Genomic DNA, 20,727 nt, shown 5'->3' with positions numbered 1-20,727 from the left:
AGGGCAAGAGAGGAGAAAATGATTTTCACTGGTGAAACATGATCACTCCTAGATAATTGTCACTCTATATTCTTCCCAAAATCCCCCATTCCCAAAATCATGTTCTTGGATGACAGGGGATTCCATCTGGATCAGGTTGTGAAGGGCATTTTGAAGGGACGTAGGAGGCTGGAAAACCATGCTCTGTGAGCACCCCATAGAAACATTAGCGTGGATCTAAGCCATTGTTTTAAATAGAATTAAGTGCACTTAATTGGTTTGAATGTGGTCAGAGGATTTTTCAACATATGCAAAATACCTTTCTCTCACTACTGTCTAATCACCAGCAGCCCCAACATGCCTGTTACTGTTGCCACACCCCTGTCTTTTAGCAGGGTGAAGCAGCCTCCCATAGTTTTTAGACAACCATGTCAGGGCAGCAACATTTGACCACTGTGGGTGGGGCAATTTGGATGTTTCTTTCATGAAATAAAAATATTTTGCTCCTTCTCTGTTCGTCCAACATCAGACATGGCTATTCTCCTCTCAAGTTGCACAAAAAGCAATCTTCCAAGCTACTGGAAGTTAAAGCCTGAGGAACGTTTTTCTAAGGATGAAATACATGTTAGCAAGAGGGATAAAATACAGTTTAGTAAGATGAACAGCACGCTGTTACTGGATAGTTCTCACACAAATGAGCATAGAAAATATCAGCCACTACCGAGCTGATGTGCTTCTGTGTCTCCTTGACACGTTTTACTTCAGGAAGATCAGGAATCGGAGTTCCTTTTCCAATGTTTTCCTTGTACTTAATCTACGAAGTTGGACACAATTAGAAAAACAAAACAGAAAAGACTTTGAACATGAGACATACATATCCAACTCACACTAGAGAACAGAGAACACAAGCATTGCCAGAAATTTGCACAGTCATGGGAGGTAAAAAGCATTGTATGCACCCATGTGGAAAAGATTCTCCTCAACACTGACTTTTACAGAAACGTAAGAAACAATGGGGTTTTCCCCCTTGGAATTCAAAATTTTAAATTTGAACCTGATCAACAGTTTAAGATAAACACCATGAATTTAAGCTGATGGGCATGTCAGACCAGCAATTTTGCCATGGCAGTGAATGGTTTTTCAAGCAGAAAACAGCGGCCGCGACTTACCGCGGCCTCCATTGCTGGTGGGGAAGGGACAGCCTTCTAGGTAGCTGCCACCTTCCCCATTGCCTCACGAGCTGGCAAGAACTCACGAGGTTTTTAGGCTTGCAGGTGCCACTCAGGCATGGCAGGCCTCTGGGGTGCCAGGCAATGATGCTGGCCCCCTGATGTCACAGGGGAGGTGGGGCCAGATGGCCTATTTTAGGCCAGGCCTGGCCCAATCCCTCCCCATTTGCCGGAGCAAACACGTTTACCACCAGATTCCCTGTACCAAAGCAGCTTTACACAATAAAGGAGTGTGAGAGGTTTTGATTGTTTGCAGGGATGTTTTTTTTTGTTAACTTGAGCTATACCATATATACAGTGGCAGGATTCAAATAATTTAACAACCGATTCCGAAAGGATTCAGTGGTGGGATTACAATCAGTTCTCTGAACTAGACAAAAAATTAGCTACCGGTTCTACCAAATAGGTGCGAATAGGCTGAATCCCACTACTACATATATACCATAAGACTGGGTGTATACTGGTAAATCTTTTTTTCCCATAGGCCTGTATCCATCAGGAAACAGTTTTATGATATGTTCACTCAACACTTCAGGTGCTACAGTCCGTGCTAGGATAAGGTGTCTTGCAATAGTGTTGGCTTCTCATATGAACAGGTTGTCAGTCCAGTAAGCAGAAGTGCGAATAAATTAGCTTAAATACCAGTACTTTCCCTTCCAATAGGCTGACTAGATCATGACTATGTCCAAAAGCCAGAGCTCTGTAAGCTTATATACACGTAGCGAATTTTGCACACCCAAGATCTGTATGATCAACTGGGAATTTGCCAGGAAACACAAATCTTGGCCTAACTGAGAAGAAAATGACATAGCTGCTATATGCATACAAAACCATTGAATCAATGGATTCAGCCACTGCTGTTTTCTAGTTTTATACTTTTTTTCTATCGTGACAATATTTCATGGCTAAGTCCCATTGCAGTTACTGGAACTATCATACATAGAAATACTCCCACTGAGGTCAATGGAAGTAAGTATGCATAGCATAGTGATGAGTTATAGCTGACATTAGATTATTAGTTGGACTGATGCCAAAGACTAGTCGAACTATTTCAGTGTGTCTGTGTGAGAGAGTATATACTAACAGTCTATGTTTGATTTTTTTATTGTTAAATTAATCTAAGAAAATGAAAATAAACCTGGAAAATCTCAAATATATGATATGTACACTTACTCTCATAAACTACATATATTCTAAAGGCATCCTGTTCTATCCAACATGGGTGAAGGTGCATATACAACATACAGTAAAACAGTGCTTTTTAACAACATGTAAAAAAAGCAAGACACTGTATAAAATACAATCAAAAACCATTTGTTTCTTCTAAAAAATTCCACAGTATACATTGTGGGAGGGAAAGTAAAAGTGAACATAGAAAAAAAGAGGAGAACGTAAAAGAGAAATTAATTCTTTTAAACTACTGTCAGTGGTTTAAATTGTAATTGCAACTACATTTATTATTGTGAACACATTTGGAACATCGTTATAAAGTCAATGATACTTATAAAGTTCAGAAAATGACTCAAATTAGTTGATAATTAGAAAATGTTAATAATTAGATTATTCCTAGTGTGAACAGTTTATGATTATAAAAATAGAAGACTAGTTAGCAACTTATTTTTTTAGTGAATTGTGATGAAACCACTGACTTTTTTGAAGTTCACTGAGAACTTAATAAGTTATTCCACAATTATTGTTAGGGTAATTTAAGGCTGGTAAAGTTTAATGTCGGAACAGCACAGGTGTAAGAGTGTTAGACATGTGTTGGATTTTGTACCGTGCTTATTGCATCCTGGGTTTGTTTTATTCTCTGCATCTCAGGCGTCTTTTCGATAGCTGTTCCTGTTCCAATATCTTCTTTATATAAAATCTTAACCAAGACAACACAATTGAGCATAGAAAACAACACTGTCATTTGATAGAGACGGTCTGAAAAACAGTGGAGACTCAAGAAAGAAAGACAAGTTAGCTTCCTGTTCCCAAATATATTCACATAGGAGTAACTCCCACTGATTTCAGACCAGCTTGCTCCCAAGTAAATTATCCCAAATTTTTAAAAAATCATTTCAGTAGTGTTTTTGGAGATAATGAGCCAATCTTGCTAATCTGGAGAAGTAGAAATTAAATTTTTACAAAGGAGACATTATAATTTTGTCTGTCTGGGTGTTTTGTCCAATTTCTATTTCTGGGATTCAAAGAGCCCCAGGAATACTTCAGGAAGGCCACGATAATTTTGCTCAGTGCTGAATGCTGCTGCGGAGGATCCTTAGGCTTCAATAGTGGCTTTTTTGGAAGCGTTTTGCAAGTAGTCGTAGTTAAATTGTAATGGCACAATTTTAACTCAAAAATGTTTCATGTGACTCTTTACTGTTTTGGTCAGACAACCACAGGAAATCATGAGCAGTAAAGACATCTCATAACAATACTTCATTCTAAACAGGAACAAAACAAGGACATACTTTAAGCAGCTGCTAAATAAATAGGAGGAAGCCTATATATTACACGCACATAGCCTGCTAAGTCACATAGACATAACGAGGCCAGACATAACAAGGCCAGACATTTCTTAACAATTTTGTCAGATACGCTGACTGGATAATAAAATAATCTACTGGATAATAAAAAGGTCTGTGGAGCGACCCTATTGCGAGTGTAAATTCCACACCACGTGGCATAGGTGGCATCTATACCAGCGATGGGGCCGCTAATTTTATTTATTTATTTGATTTTATAGGCCGCCTCATCCCCAAAGGGCTCTAGATGGCTCACAACAGTTCCAAACAACCACATAAAAAAACAAGTAATCCAATAGGATACATAAACCATCTAAAACAATAGTAGATAATAAATTAATTAAAATACCATGCAGCACATCCCTTTAGCACAATAGTACAGTACATGATTAAATTGGAGGCTATGGAGAGTTGCATGGCTATGCAGCACCTGGGCACAAATATCAACAGTACGCCTGTGCTCATCAGGTGCAGGAACTCAATTGGCGCCAATTGAGAAGTTCTCAGATGTGGAGCCAACTTTACTTGGCTTCCTGAGGGTTTTCAGCTGAGGAATGTCCCCTTTGGCTGAGGTAGACTTACACCAGCTAAAAGTGTGGCACAGCCCATTGGTCAGCGTAGGGTCTTTTCACTGCCCAGTGCTTTCTCTCACATTTGTTTGCTTCTCGTGCTGTCACAAACCTCTTCGGAGGCAGCAGGGCTGCATTGTGCCCGACCACCACTTCTGGATGGGCTGCCTGCTTCTAAAACCACACATTTTTACAAGAAGGCTTAGAAACAAGTAGACAAAGAGCTTCAACAGCATCAAGGAAGATTCTTAAGTAGAGGTCTTTGCAAAATTAGAATGAAAAAAATAGTTATGGCAGAACTATTTGAAAAATCATGATGCAAACTAAAGTTACCGAGCTGAAGTTCTTCTGGTTTTCTTTAACTCGCAGTATTTCTGGCGTTTCATTCACCACGGTGACTTTTCCTTTGCTGTGCTGCATATCTTGCTGATATTGAAGCTGTTAAAAAAATATACATATACTTATTTATTATTCTTGCTGAAGTATTCAAGCTCCCTTGTATGATTTAACTTTTTGAAAATATACAATAGTTAGCGATACTACAGTTTCTGTTCCAATGAGCCGTTTTAATCTCAACAGAACAAGTGTAACTTTGGCATATCTAAGATTTTCTGGATGGGAGTTACTGGGTTGTTTTAATCCTTGTTCTCTGCAAGTGTAGCACATGGAAGACCTCTAGCTACAACAGAATCAACAACAGTTAATCCTTTCATCAATCTGCTCACATTTTTACACATTACTTCACAGCCTTACCTATGCAAAGCAAACTATTATCTAGATGTTATTTGCATTCTGTGCTTCAGTACAGCCATATACGTACCATGCTAAAGTTCTTTTGGTTCTCCCGGACTCTCTGCATTTCTGGTGTGTCAAAGACAGGCACATAATATGACATGGTTCTCTCTGCCTCTTCTTTGTACTTTTTCTATTGTGGGGAAAAACATTTTTACTGCCTTGGTAACACAGGATTAATAAGAAAAAAAAAGGATTATTAAAATGCAAATGCTCCTTGTCTAAGGAACAGACCATACAACCATACCTATGTTTTATGTGACATCTACTTTTTGTGAAAGACTACCTCATTACAGAAGCAACTGTTAATGAGCAGAACGGTGGCACAGTGTTTTACTTTACTTTACTACAATTCACTATAGCAATATGCCTGCCTTTTACAATGACAGATTGAGGGCATTTTTCAGTATAAATCAGCATAAATCATTACCTGACTGGAAAGGTTTTTCACTTGATTGGCATGAATGATCTCTGGAGTATCAACAACAGTGGTATAGTTGGCTTTTTCCATTTCTGCAGATTGCTTATATTTAATCTGTGATGGAAAAGTCATAGGTAAGTATGCATAGTAACCACATTTAAAATACAGATCCCCCTGATTCAAGATTGATGCCCTGTTGTCATCACTGACCTGGCTAGCAATATCCATGGCATTCTTTGCTCTCATAAAATCTGGTGTTTCCAGTGCAAGAGATGTTAGGCCTCTTCCTTTAATTTCGAGTTCCAGAGATTTCTTGTATTCTTTCTATGGTTAAAAACAGTGAAACAAATGAAGCATTAAAATTTTATATGTATACATAAACACACACACAAACATATGAAGTGAGGTATATTTAGGCATTTACCCTGATTGACAAATTTCATAATAGGCCCCAAAACTGTTTCACCCAGTGATGTTCCTTACCTCATTCAAGATTTGGGTTGCATTCTTTGCTCTGAGTAAATCTGGTGTCTCTTCCAAAATAGTTAGGCCTTTACCTCTGACACCTTCTTCCAAATCTCTCCTGTATTCTTTCTATAGAGGAAGAGAACAAAGAAGAAAAACTGAAGAAACAAACAAAAAAGGAGAAAAAAGAAGCATGTAATTTTCTGATTATCTTAAAGCAACAAACAGAGTTATGATGTTCAAGGATCTACCAGTTATCAAGAAACAAACTGAGACAAGTCAGCATACTTTGATTAAGAACAGAACACATACAACGGAACAACCGTATTGACTTGGCCAACAGGAAACTAACATTAATGTCATTACAGTGAACAATTAGTGACTTTCCACATCAACAAACTAGAACAAGCCATAAACACAATGGATATCATGCTTAAGGTAAATGTTTAAGCCTAAAAAGGAGACTAGTGAAAGGGCTGCCTTGGTGAGGATAATTAGTGAAAACTAGTTGGGTTGCTATTAGCAAAAGACAACAGAGTAGCTGCTACCTCGCTTGCTATTTTGGTGGCATATCTGACATGCAATAAAGATGGTGTGACCTCCAGACCAGCAAGGTTTCTGCCTTTAATGGACTCTTCAAAGTCTTTTTTATATTCTTTCTAATAAGAGTTGGAAGGAAACAAAAAGAAGGAAAATAGTATTTATTTTGAAACTATGAAAAATACACCAGGAAGATTCTAATTATTGTACAGTCCTGCTAAAATTTAACTGGTTAAATATCCAGTCCTATTCTCACTGAAATTTGTGACGGTTTAGCCATATTTATATGTAGTGACCATTTTAGTCACGTGACAGTAGTACGGCTGAATAAACCTTTGGACAAACAGGATGTTCAAAGCTTGTGTCCATTTTTCAATAAACTGAATGTTTTTCATTATTGCTATGCTTTCGTGTTCCATGACTGTTACTATAGGGAGAGAAAGTATGTTTCTCACCATGTACAGAAAAATATTTCCTTTCTCTCTTCCCATACACTACTGCAAATGCTTTTTCAGTGTCTAAGCCCGTGGTGGCGAACCTTTGGCACTCCAGATGTTATGGACTACTATTCCCATATGCCCCTGCCAGCATGGCCAATTGGGCATGCTAGCAGGGGCTGAGGGGAATTGTAGTCCATAACATCTGGAGTCCAAAGGTTCGCCACCACTGGTCTAAGCATACCTATGAAAACACAGATCGGGGAAGGTGTGTGAAACTGAAAAAATAGAATGGTCATCCAGGCCATTCTGGTTGTATAAATGGGCCCTTAATAAGCAATATTTACAACCCGCAGGTTTAGATAGGTATGCCACATAAAGGAACTAGTTTAGATAAATAACAACACTGAAATAGCATTGACTTGGAAGGAACATTTTGGGTTTATATTCTTTCCAGGGTGCCTACTAGATTGGGAAATGGCAAATAAAAGCACCATTGAAAAGTTTTGGGGACACATGTAACAGTGAAAAACATAACAACTGTTGTTCATTTTCCTAAGAGAACAATTTTCTTAAGAGAACAATTCTCTTGGCTGCCAAATGGAAATCCAGGGTTTAGTTGCCTCCACGTCATGGGGTTATTGTAAATAAGGGCACAGGAGCCACAAGAAGCAAAGGTAGTGAGGAGTTGCAGAACTCCGGGAGAGGAATATGATTTTGACAGAGCAAAGCCACACTAACACTGTTGTTCTGAACAGAGTTACCTGCTAAGGATGGAACTGTCAGGTTTGTAGAACTGTACTATTTAATTAGGGTGCATTGCCTCAAATCTTTGGACTTGATACGCATAGAGGTTGCCTCAAGCGGTTCATCAGCATTGTTCTGAGTAGTTGTGTAATGAAAAGAGGAACAGAAATGGAACCACCCAAACACTGTGACTAAACACCTTATACAAGAATATTTCACCCTGTATAAGTTCCACTGTAGGACAGAACAATACCGAAACTTCAAACAGGCCATGAAAATAAACTGTGTGAAATAATAGAATGACAAGCCAATGGGGGGAAATAGTGTAACACTGGAGACAAACAAAGATTGATAGGGAAGAAGTCTAGTGTACATTATTTCCTACTACTTTTACCTACCAAAGAAGTCTTAGGCAGGCTGGAGGAAAGCAACAAATTGCAAGTGTTTTCATGAATCACAAGTTATCATAATTGCACAAATTCTAAATGCATTAATTGTTCAGTCTACAGAGCCCTACTCCCAACCATCTTTTATTTGTCAACTTTTAATTTGAAGCGCAGGTATAATAAAATACACGACATTGTAACACTATAAGCAAACAGTTGGACCCAAAGCAAAGCCATTGGACTTCTATACCCCCCTACTTCAGCTGTAACCCAAGAATAGGAAAGGGGAAAAAGTGGAGGTCTGCAGTGGGAGGTGAGAAAGCCAAAGCAGATGGCAACAAGATACACCATGATCCCGCTAAATTGGGTTAGTGAGCAACCACTGGAGTTGCCAGAATCATAAGAAGAGTTGGTTTTATATTCCCCCTTTCTCTCCTGTAAGGAGACTCAAAGAGGCTGACAATCTCCTTTTCCCCCCTCCCTACAACAAACACCCTGTGAGGTGGGTGGGGCTGAAAGAGCTCAGAAGAACTGTGACTCGCCCAAGGACATCTAGCTGGCGTGTGTTGGAGTGCACAGGCTAATCTGAATTCCCCAGATAAGCCTCCACAGCTCAAGCAGCAGAGCAGGGAATCAAACCCAGTTCCTCCAAATTAGAGTAAACGTGCTCTTAACCACCACGCCGCTGCTGCTCCGGTTGAGAATCAGGTTGAGAAATTCCTGGAGATTTGGAGGTGAAGACTGATAAGTCAGAATTTTGGGAGGGCTGGACTTCAGCTGGGTATTAATGACACAGATTTCACCCTCCAAAGCAACCATTTCCTCAAGGAAAATTAATCTCTGTAGTCTGGCAGATATTAGTTTTAATTCTGGCAGCCCTAGCAACAATGTGGTCATTGAAGTTCACTGTGAATAAGTGTAAGATGATACATACTAGAACCAAAATAAAATCTAATTTTAATATATACTGGTGGGTTTTGAACAGGCTGAGACTGAGATTAAAAGAGATCTTGTGGTTGTAGTGGAAAACTCAATGAAAATGACAAAACAGACTCCATCTTAGGAATTATGAGGAAAGGGACTGACAATAAAGCAGCCAGCATTGTAGTTCCCTTGTATAAAGTTACAGTGTGTAGTTCTGGTTATTGTATAGCAGAAACAGCTTGGGAAAGTACACAAGATTATTAGGGAGTTGGAGTACCTGTCAAGAGAAAGATCATCTTAGAGGTAAATTTTCATCCGGCTGCACTCTGACTTGGTCACAGGTGTCAGCCATTCACGCACCCCAGATCAAGGATTACTAGCCAAGGTCATCTCCCAAGCCTGTTAATTAACTCACACATTTCAGCTATGAAAGGGAGGAGACACCTAGTTCCTGTTTAAAAGTTTCTGTTGAGAGAGTCCAGTGATTGGTTGGGAAGGTCAGGAGGTTATGGCCTGCCTTTTCCATAAAGTGATAGCCTTTGATGGGAGGATGCACCCTTTCTTATTGCATTTCTCGTCTCCCCCTTGCTCATAAGTGCTGCCTATGGACAGCCTGCTCTCAAACACCTTTGCTCCTAAATATGTGAAGCCAACAACTTTACTGTAGAACTGAGGAAGTTATGCAGTCTGACAGGTCTGTTGTTTTATTGTGTACCTTTTTGCCCCTAGAACTCTGTGTTTGCTTTAATAATCTTTTCTTAACTTTATTCAATAAAGCTTGCTTTGCTTTATGTATGTGTTGCTGGACAGTCTTCTGAACAAAATCCAGAGTAAACTTGTTTACATTGCTGATCTACGGTGAGCCAGCCTTGACAGCACCTTTCCTATAGGTAAAGGCTGGAGGGTCTGGAACTTTTCAGTGTGGAAAAAAGACGGCTGGGGGAGGCAATGCAGAGGTTCATGAAATTATTCATGAGGTGGAGGAAGTGCTAGGGGAGCGTTTTCACCCCAATGCTAGAACTCAGAGGCATCCAATGAAATTGTTAGGAAGTAAATTCAGAGAAGACAAAAGGGGATACATCTTTACTTAATGAGTAATTAAACTGTGGAACTGACTGCCAAGGGAGGTAGCGATGGCCACAGATATGGTTAAAAGGAGATTCAATAGTTTAATGGAGGGAAGATCAATTAATGGCTTTTAGCCATGGTTACTGAAGGGAGTCTCCATGTTCGGTGGCAGCAAACCTCCGAATACCAGTGCGGGGAGGCAGCATGAGGGAAAGTCTCCGCCTCCATTCCTCACTTGTTGTCTCTCCATGGCGACTGGTTGGCTGCTGGGTGAAACAGTATGCTGGGTTAGGTGGATCACTGGTCTGATCCAGGAGGAACATCTTGTGTGAGTTTCCATGAAAAGTACCCTTCTCTTCTCTGCTACCAGAAGCAACTGCTGTTACATCAGCAGTTATATCAGTGTGGTACCTCTGGATCCAGCCCAGGAATGATATTTCAATGAAGACAGATCCTTATCACTAAATACTTAAATCTGATTGTTAAAATGCACCTATGAGAAGAATTATGTTTGCATTTCCCCAAATCAAGCCAGACCACTGTCCATGATGAAGCAACTTACTTCACTCTGCATGTGCTGAGCTTCCTTGGCAGTGAGGTATGTTGGTGTTTCAAAATCCAGCATAGGCTTCCCTCTTTCCTTTTCATATTTTTCCTTATATTTCACCTGTCAAGAGTGAGTCAAGTGTTACCCACTGTTCTACCACAGTTTATAAATAGAAGAACAAAAAGAATCCTGTGGAAAAAGTATGTACCATTCTGAACAGTTCAGAAAGCCAGCCATAACAAACTGCCCAGTTGTGTGGCCTGGCATATGTCAGTATAGGGATGCTTCGAACAAAAAAATTCAGAACTGGATTTGAGTCAAATTTTATTTTGATTTCCTAAAGAAATTGGTTGCAATTAATCATAGAACTCCATCTAATGCAGGCAGTTATAGTTTACCTGCAAGTGACTATAGACATAAACTGACATTAAATAGGCTTAAATAGTTTACTTCAAGAAAATCTAGCAATTAATCCTGTGAACCAGCTTCTACACAGAATAGTACACAACTTGGTTTTCACATATTATTTATTTAATTCGATTTGTATACCACCCTCCCCACAAGGGGTCAGAGGTCATTTTCCCACTTACCATCTGCTGTGCGCTACTGTTGCCAAGTAGCGCGGGGTCCCCCGGCACTCCCCACTACAGGGGCGGTGACAATGCAGCCGCCCCGACGCTGCCGCTCTCGCGCCCCCTCAGCGTGCGTCATTCCTGGCGCTCCTCAAAAAGGCACCTTTTGATGACCGTCGTGGGGAAGCCCAGGAACGCACCAGAAATGACGCGCGCTGAGAGTAGCGCGCAGCAAAGGGTGGTTATAGTAAGTGGGGAAACGACCAGAGTGGCTTGGTCAAAGGCAAATCTGTCCATATTAAAATGAACTGATATATCACTGCGAGCCTTGTAACGACAACAGAAATGCCAGTAGGGAGAGGCAGGAGGTTTTTAACACGGTGTGTTTTCAGTATCTCCAAGAGGCTCTCCTCCCTCAAGAGAAGAGCTAGAAATATTGTCTGTGAAGCCACTCTCTTGCAGGGAGCTCTATATCTAAGAGTACCCCAAGATTCTCTGACTTTAAAACAAAAAGAAAATAGCCAGTTTGATATCAAAACGGGGCCCCTGAGACTGACAGGAATCCTCCTGGATGCTCTCAGATTGGAGCAGCCCAGTTGCCTGGACATTCCAAGGGGCACATTATTCAAAGACCCACATATACATGTATAGATCTACATACATAGAAGATGCTCCACATGAAACAGGGCAGACATAGGGAACAATTTGACTAACAAAATCTAAGTTCCATCTAAAAATATCATTTTAGCATTGTTTTTAATCTATAGTAATACCAGGAATGAGAAATGCGATAATCTGACTTACTTGGCTCTGAAGTTCTGAGGCCTCCTTTAGATGGAGCTGTTCAAGGTTATCTGGAACCACGTGGTAGTGACCCTTACTCTTCTCATACTGCTTCTTGTACTGATACTAAAGGAAAGGTGTCAGAACCACCTCAATAATAAAAATCCTAACCCGATCAGCCTTATATTTCCAGCTAATCCAAACATTTCAATAGAAAGGCAGAAATCAGAAATGCAAATTTTATATTAAAAAAAGAAAAATAAAGTAAAATCCAACTTAGACAGATATTGTAATGCTAAATTGTCTTAGAAGGGACAAGATTTTGTGTTAACTAAAAACAAAACAAAAAGCCTTTCTCAAGGCCTTTCCTTTCCAAGAAAAAAAATCGAGTATAAAGCAGGGGTAAATCTGCTGGTGTGACTTATATCTTCTCATGTTAGTGCTTTCATCATTCCGTAGCAAAACAGCCCACATGATGAGAAACTCAGGAAAAAGCAGAATAATTTTAAAAGGTTTATTTCAGTTACCAAAGAAATTTTCAGAGAATATTAAAAGTAAAAGAAATTTGTGAAAACAAGGGAAAATGGAATTCCTGTTAGTCAAAACTACAAGTTAAAAATGTAAAAAAAAAAATCCATTAAGATTTGGTTAGAATTTTCACAACATTCAGAATTCTACAACTACTAGAAAATTATCTACAGACTAAAGGTATTAATGTCACTAATCTACATGGAGTGGAATCATTAGGCAGGAGAGAAGAGATCACTACCAGGTGATTTCCTAGGAACAGTCAAGGAGGAAAGCTGTTATAGAAGTTGTTAGCACAGATTATCAGAAATGTAGAAGGATGTAATGTTAAACAGTTGTGGGCTTCTCTAAGGGACTTACGGAACTGGCAAGCGGGCTGGTGTTCAGGACATGATTCATCGAGAGGGATTCAGACATATCTGTCACCGGCTTGTGAAGTTTCTTCAGGTCTGCCTTATATTTAACCTGCAAGGAGAAAAGAAAACATCATTTTCTATAAAAATGAGGATATAAACAATACAGAGAATTCTAACCTGCGGAGAACGTAAAGCAAGCATCCATACAATTCAACTTTCCATCAAAACTACAAAGGTAATGTATGAGATGTACCTCACTAGCAATGTGATGAGCATCTTGTAGGGTCTTGTAAATCTTGCTCTTCTTCAGGTCATATTCAGGCTTCTTTCCCTTCTCCTTCTCAAAGGACTCTTTGTACTTCAGCTAAATCCCAAGAGAACAAGTGTCATTACAACCTCTCCTGGATTTTTTGTTCATCCAGTATCAAAAGAGAGGTCCATAGTCAGGTTGGCAAATGGGAGCTTGACTGCAAGCAAGTAGGCTGAAAGATGCAGGACATAAGAACAATACAGAAGATAGGACCAAAGATACTGTCAGAAAGAAATTATCACGCATCTCATTGACAAGGTGACATTTGCCTCTTTCATTCATGTTTATGTTTCAGCTTCATGCTTAAAGTATACAGCTTGTCAGTTAACAAGAATTTAGAAGAAGAAGACTTGGATTTAGACCCCCCTTTTATCTGCCTTAAAGAGTCTCAAAGCAACTGACAGTTACCTAAAATTGAGGTTAACTTTCTGTTACAAAAAACAACTTTGCATAATTGCTCACTTTTAAAATTATTTGTTACCCACTGTTCCTCTAAAGTGCTTAAAGTAGCATTAAGATAATTCTGGTGAAAATGTTGCTCCATTGCAGCTAACCATTTTGGGAACCTCCTTACGAGGTTTGGAGTAAAGCAAGCCAGGACTCTTAACGCCCAGGTGTGGGCTGAGCTGGCTTGCGCCCCACAGTAATTGGGGGAAATTTTCAGGCAGCGGTCCACCACCCATCTGATATTTCCCCCTCATTGCTTCCAGGTATCAGTTCGTGTTTCATTTCCTCAAACAGGCGGGTTTGAGGAACTTTACACTTACACTTGCTATTCTGTCAAGCCAATAAATTCATGGCAATGGCCATTTTTTATTCCACAAATAAAGTGTTTGTCTTTTGTTTAACTGCTATCTTGTTTGGTTCCCGTGTGGCATACAGCAAGCTATCTCTCCTTCTGGTGGCAACAATAATTTAGAAGAAGAAGACTTGGATTTAGACCCCACTTTTATCTGCCTTAAAGAGTCTCAAAGCAACTGACAGTTACCTAAAATTGAGGTTAACTTTCTGTTACAAAAAACAACTTTGCATAATTGCTCACTTTTAAAATTATTTGTTACCCACTGTTCCTCTAAAGTAGCATTAAGATAACTCTGGTGAAAATGTTGCTCCATCCCACCCCTTAAACCGAGTGTGGAGTGTGCAGGCAGCCCCTGCAGGTGATGAGGCATGAGCCTCCCCAACATGAGTATATGGAAGTGCATCAACTTCAGGATTCTTAAAGGACTGCCAGACATCCCCTCATTTTGCTGTTCCCCTGGCCATCCCTGACAGTGCCATCCTAAGCAAAGGTGAAGTTAATGGGCTCAGATGTGCGAAACCACTGTGAATTACCCAGATCCCTATTCATTTAGCCTCATAGCCAAACACGGATTTATATTTGAATTTCTCACATGATAACTTCATGCTCTAGCAGAGTCTAGCTGCTACGTAACACTGCCCAATAGCGTAGGCATTTTAAGTGTTTGATCTAACAGATCTAAACAAATGCTGCACCCTCTCACTGTTAGAATTAAAGGAAGCAAGCCTGAATACCAATCCTGTTTAAATTGTTTTTCTATTCCCACTCATTTACAGTTTAATTGTGCCCAGAAAAAGTGCCTGCAGAGGACTGAATACTGGCAATGGATGTAATCAATCACTGCAAGGTTAATTTCACTTTAATGGGAAATGTATTGAACGGAGGAGTTGCTTTTTCAGAGGAAGAACTGAATATGGGCATTATCTACTACTAATGCTTATCAATAACAATGTGCTAAGTATATAGAATGAGCATTAAATTAAATTTAAAGGTAAAGGTAGTTTCTTGTGCAAGCACTGGGTCATTACTGATCCATGAGATGATGTCATATCACAACATTTACTAGATAAGACTACATTAACAGAGTGGTTTGCCATTGCCTTCACCAGTCGTCTACACTTTATCCCCTGCAAGCTGGGTACTTGGAAGGATAGAAGGCTGAGTCAACCCAGAACCGGCTACTTGAAACCGACTTCAAACTCAGGATCAAACTCAGGTTGTGAGCAGAGCTTTGATTGAAGTTCTGCAGCAGATTACCACTCTGTGCCATGGGGCTCTTCAAATTAACCTTAAGCACCAGTATTACGAAGCAGCTTTAAACAATGGCAAGGAATTAGCTGTTTCCTAGGAAAGAATGAGCACTGATACCAATTGGGAGCATGAGCAGGGCAAAATTAAACCCATTTAAATCCCATTGATTTCAGCGAGACTGTTCAGCACTCTGCTAACTTTTTCTCACTACATCTTGGATTTACAATATCTTGGTCTTGGAATATCTACTTTTGGTCTGGCTGGTCGCCACTTTTATTTTCGCAAGAGCTGATTGACATAACTGATGAAAGGAATCGATCATGCTAAAAAGCAATGCATATATGCTTGCAAAAACTGAGAGAGAAAGAGAGAAATATAGTTTAGCATTAGTAAAATGAATGATGCTATAATGCAAAAATTTAATTACATTCCACGAAGTTTTCAAATGTTTAAAACATGTTGGCATGTTTTTATCCACACATTTTTGTATTTTGCATGCTTGATAATGCCATCTTTTTGGCTTTCACTGACAAAAGATGCTGATGCTCACATTCAACTGGCATTCAAGTATATAGTTTAGCTACACTTTTTAAAAATACAGAATATTATACTACTACACAAGAAAAGATAATGGTTTACATCACAAGAGACAAGATTTTTCTCATAACAGAACATGACCATGCAACTTTGAAAGAACGGTATGGTTGTGTTCCAGAGAGACTGTTTAACATGTACTCATAGATGAGATTTCATTTTGTTAAAGTTATTTTGAACAGAAACTGTGTGACACTTTTGAAATCCACCCGTTTCAAAAATATTTTGCTACAAAGTACTGAGACTTCTATTAGCAATAAACGACATCTTACAAAGTCTCAAATGACCTAGGAAGCAAAGATAATCAGGTCTACTCAGAGCAGAGCAGAGTCCCATAGGGTTTACTTCCAGAGTCTTTACTTCCAGACACTTTCAGTGTCATAATCCTGTTGACTAATGTTAGTATTTTAGAATATCATTACTCTGTAGATATAATAATCTATCTTATTATAGATAAGCATATAAGATGCTTATTTGTAAGATGCTTATCTATATAAGCATCCCCCAAAGCATGTGAGAAACAGGGTAACACATTTTTTATCCAAGATGACAACACTTAGGAAAATGCATGGGAAAAACTTTGCAGACATAAAGGTGCTTTGCCTGCAGCAAATTACTGTGGCTACTCCTATGGAATCTGTATGCACAGAACCTCAGAGTCTTTGCTGAAGTACTTGCAACAGACCAAGAATCTCCTGGATTACACTGACGTCTCTCATTAATGTGAAAGACTTTGACTTATGATTTTTGAATGCTAAAGGACATTAAAACTAGCCTATTTTCTAAAACTCCAAGGGCAAGTTCAAGTCAAAGATAAAAAGAGGAAAAGAGAACCTTGGTACAAATGTAGAACAAAGGTTGTCAACAAATGTATGAGACGTAAGAAAAGACTGACTGGGAATCTGGGAAGAGCGGGGGGGGGGGGTTGAAGTCACATTGGAAGCTGCAGAAGGGTTACACTGGCATCCATGCCACCAGAGCAGTGCAAATTGGCATGGATACTGGCACTGAGGGACTTTCGGGCCAGGAGATGCCATCCCAGCAGCACAGACTTCTGCCACCAGAAAAGGTGGCATATGTAATTTTCTACTGTAGGCTTTCCTGGCATCCGTGCCACTGATTGCCTCTTAGGAGGCAGTGTGGCAGCGGCATCACAAGCTGCCACTGTACACCCTCCCCTTTGAAATGGCCTTTAATTGAGATGCTGCGTCCCTAAAAAGGAAATACACAGAAAAGAAAATGCAAAACACAGTGCCAATGTTATGTCATGGTAATATCTGGTCACAAAAAAATACTGATTTCTGTCAAGACCAGAATCATGGCACTATAAATGTATTCTAATGTCATAAAATACCAAGTCTTCACTAAAACCAGATGAAAATAGTCATAATTTACACGGAACACATTCTTATCCAATAGATTTTCATTGCAATGCACTGATTTTTTTTTTACACAGGTAGAGAAGATGATTTTTCTGGGCATGCAGTAGTTGCATGCAGTAATCACAAAGAGAAAATGGTAATAACATCCTCCCTTTTTCTTATGAAATATGTCCATAAAGTATTTGAAGCTGGGGCAAATACTTTTCTCTCAAGGTTATATCAGAAAGGTTATATCAGAATGAAAATGAGGGAGAAAAATCTGAAAATATTTTCCCTCAACTGCAACTAATAGTTGTTCCGCCAAAAGAATTAGAACTAGTTTCACTATAATTCACTGGAAACATTTCCCCATTTCAGAGTTTATCAAACTGTATTTCAGGAAACTTTGCTCCTTTCAGTAATGGAGAACCAACTGCCAATTTGTCTCAGGACCCAATTCAAAGAGCAGTTTTGACCTTTAATTTTTCAAATAGCCTGGGACCAGACACTGACAGTTCCATGCACACAACTCCCAGCATTCTTTTTCTTTTAAATAGGTGGCAATTGGGACACCAATTGGACCCAAAAGTATTTAAATTTAAGAAGGAGTTTAAGCCTTTCTCCATCACCATTTTCAGTGCTGAACCCTGATTTTCAGACATTTGAGTTTGGGGCTCCAACTCACACTAGGAGTGCATAATACAGGTGAATCTCCTAATAATACTGTTGCCATTTTGTGTGAATGGGGAGATACATATTTTTTGTGGAAAAAAAAATTATGCATGAAACTACATTAATACAAAATGGTGACTAGGGGTATGGACTAAGGAAAAAATGTGGACCTGGGTTTTGGGTAGGAGGTTACCTTTTTTGGACATTGCAAGTTCAGGATTCAAATCCATGTGATTCTGAAGTTCAGGATCATTATTTCAAATGGAAACTATATATGAGGGTCTGGGGCTGTTGTTTATAAATATAATGTTATAAAGTCTGCACAGAACATAGTTCCCTCTATAATCTAAATATCCCCTAATTTTCAAGCAGATTGAACAAAATGGTTTAGTTTTACAGACCACAAAGTAGGTGACTCTCTGAACTCTCTACTGACTCCCTCTACTGATTCCTAAAATGGTGGTCAACCAGCAGCCTACATGGAGAGCTCCTGCCAGCCATGGTCTTAAAAGAAAAATCCTGCCTGCATTTTTCTACTCTTACAATACTGACAATAAAAATTTCTTACCTGTCCACAGAAAACTCTACATTCACTATCCTTCCTTGTTATGGTCTGTTTGCTATCTTTCACAAAGTGAGAAGCTTTCTTTAGACACCCCCTACCACCATCCCTTTCCATTGGGCTGCCATAATTTCCTATGGTGGACATTTCAGAGAGCTGGCATGGCTATTTTTCAACCAAAGGACACTAAAATTTCAGTAAAGTGAGTGCTGCCTGCCCTTGGAAGAACATCTGTGGGCTCCTTTGCAAGGATACAGTTGGAAGGGAGAAATACCATTGCTCAGGGAATCAGTAGAATCAAAGAAAACACAAGCATATGGGGTAGCCCGCTTGTTTCTGTTTTTTGTGATCAAGTCACAGCTGACTTATGGCAACCCAGCAGGGTTTTCAAGGCAAGAGAACTTCAGAGGTGGTTTGCCATTGTCTGACTCTGCATCATAGCCCTGGAATTCCTTGGACGTCTCCTATCCAAATACTAGACAGGAAAGAGTGGGTGACTGACCCAAGGTCACCCAGCAACAGCATGAGTGGGGAATTCAGCCTGGGTATCCCAGGTTGTAGCCTGACACTTTAACCATGCCATCATTGCAGCATCTAAAGATGAAAAACAACAAATGGTTCTGGGAGGGAATTTTGTTACCTAAGAATATTGGATTTGTGTTACCATTCCAGAAAATCACAGTAATGGCCAGAACCTGCAATTGCTATGTATATCTTCAGCTTAGAAATTTCTTGATGCACATATTGGGAAGATGACATGTTGAATGTGCATATGGCTGGAGCAACAAAAATAAATTTTTGAAATAGGCTCCCATGACACTGCCATTTGCCCCATTAGACAAAACATCACTTAACTGCTACTCCTCCTCCCCTTCTGCTTCGGCTGCAGCGGTGAAAAGAACGTCCTGTGACTGGGGGGATGAGACAAAAGTAGAGCATCCTCCTTCTGTATTAGGCTTAAGAGCTCTATCTTGACTACTTGGGCTCGAGATAAAGAAAAATGTAGTAACAAGTGAGTGTCAGCAATTGAGGACCAAGACTGTTGAGGGAGCGAACAGGTTTTCTATTCTTGTTTGAATCATTGGTTTGCCACCTGCCACTTCAGTTATGAAAAAATTCTAATGCTGTGAATCATTCATTGGCTGTGTGTGTGTGTGTGAAGGAAAGAGAAGCAGGGATTTTGTAAGCTTGCCTATATAGTGTCAAACTGTGTTATGCTTTTATGCCTTAAGCCTATAGTCTGATGTAGCAAATGAGAGTCAGAAAAATCACGTCTCTAACATCAGGTTGGTTTAAGTCCAGAGATGAAAGAGTACAACTTTCCTCTGTAGAACAGGATAGAACAGCCTACACCACATTATAATAGATATGGCCAGTGTCAGCCACACTCCTAAAGGGAGAGAAGCTACCAGTGGTCCATAAACATGCAAGGAGCCCACTGAGGTAAATTCCTGACCTGCCAGAAGACTGTATTAAGCCAGGAAGAAGGATGGCTTAAGGATCACCAAAGTGAGTGAGAGGCATCTTCTTGGTAGGGGCATGTCAGTCTAAATGCCTACAAGCAGACTCCCTTGAGGTTATGTTTCCTTTCATGACAGGATTTGATACCTTTCTCATGGATCTTTCTTTGAAAACGAAGATTTGTTATTAGTTCTGAATAGAATTACCATCTTCATTCAGGTATAAGTTCCATCATCATAGGGTATGTGCGCATGAAACTGGAGAACAGGTCCACAGTAGGTCCACAGTTTTATTCTCTTGAGTTTTTACAGTCAAAGCACTATATCAAATTGCATTCTAAACTATCCCCATGTGATAGAATTTCAGCCAATATTCAGTAATCTGATGTGTTCGTCAAAATCCCCATTCACATTTGCTTCAACCCTTTCCTCTGATATAAGGCATTAATTGAATTCTCCAGTGAAGAATTATCCAACCACAACTTTACATAAGAAATAGGGAGGAGGTCTCACAGTTTCCAAAGGTTTTGATACATAAACACAGCAATGCATCCCATTTACAATTTAGGCTTATTTCCATGTGCCAAGAATATATGAAATATAGCAAGACTTATAACACTGGCATTTGCATTCACAGAGGGAGATGCAAAGTGTCACTTTAAATCCATCTTACATGACTACTTAGGACATTAGCTTTCTTAAAATGTCTCATCATGGGTGTATCATAAGATGCAGCACCATGCCCCCGCAAGTGTCCTTTGATGTATTCAACCTACAAAGTGTAGCAACACAGCAAGATTAGAACTGCACATCTCCCACAAGAGAAAGCAAGGCAGAGAGAGAACAAGTGGTGTCCATG

At 39.6% G+C, this 20,727-nt stretch overlaps 1 protein-coding gene across 50 annotated transcripts in view; it reads right to left on the bottom strand.

The window, feature by feature from the left end:
- Window positions 1-20,727, bottom strand: part of NEB (nebulin) — a 207,610-nt gene that overhangs the window by 22,743 nt on the left and 164,140 nt on the right. For 39 of the 50 annotated variants that reach the window (XM_048486789.1, XM_048486795.1, XM_048486812.1 and 36 more), the window contains 13 exons: window positions 20,542-20,640; window positions 13,110-13,220; window positions 12,861-12,965; window positions 11,994-12,098; window positions 10,633-10,737; window positions 6,517-6,627; window positions 5,987-6,097; window positions 5,714-5,827; window positions 5,513-5,617; window positions 5,111-5,215; window positions 4,624-4,728; window positions 2,986-3,078; window positions 701-793 (listed from right to left, as the gene is read on the bottom strand). In XM_048486789.1, the coding sequence (XP_048342746.1) occupies window positions 701-793; window positions 2,986-3,078; window positions 4,624-4,728; window positions 5,111-5,215; window positions 5,513-5,617; window positions 5,714-5,827; window positions 5,987-6,097; window positions 6,517-6,627; window positions 10,633-10,737; window positions 11,994-12,098; window positions 12,861-12,965; window positions 13,110-13,220; window positions 20,542-20,640 (1,362 nt within the window). The remainder of the gene's footprint in view (window positions 1-700; window positions 794-2,985; window positions 3,079-4,623; window positions 4,729-5,110; window positions 5,216-5,512; window positions 5,618-5,713; window positions 5,828-5,986; window positions 6,098-6,516; window positions 6,628-10,632; window positions 10,738-11,993; window positions 12,099-12,860; window positions 12,966-13,109; window positions 13,221-20,541; window positions 20,641-20,727) is intronic. The other 11 variants (XM_048486802.1, XM_048486813.1, XM_048486820.1 and 8 more) reach the window with 6 other exon arrangements.

This window comes from Sphaerodactylus townsendi, linkage group LG02 (genome assembly GCF_021028975.2).
Source record: "Sphaerodactylus townsendi isolate TG3544 linkage group LG02, MPM_Stown_v2.3, whole genome shotgun sequence".
NCBI classification, from domain to species: domain Eukaryota; kingdom Metazoa; phylum Chordata; class Lepidosauria; order Squamata; family Sphaerodactylidae; genus Sphaerodactylus; species Sphaerodactylus townsendi.
Note: the sequence above shows the minus strand (reverse complement) of the source record. Positions and strands in the feature narration are given on the sequence as shown.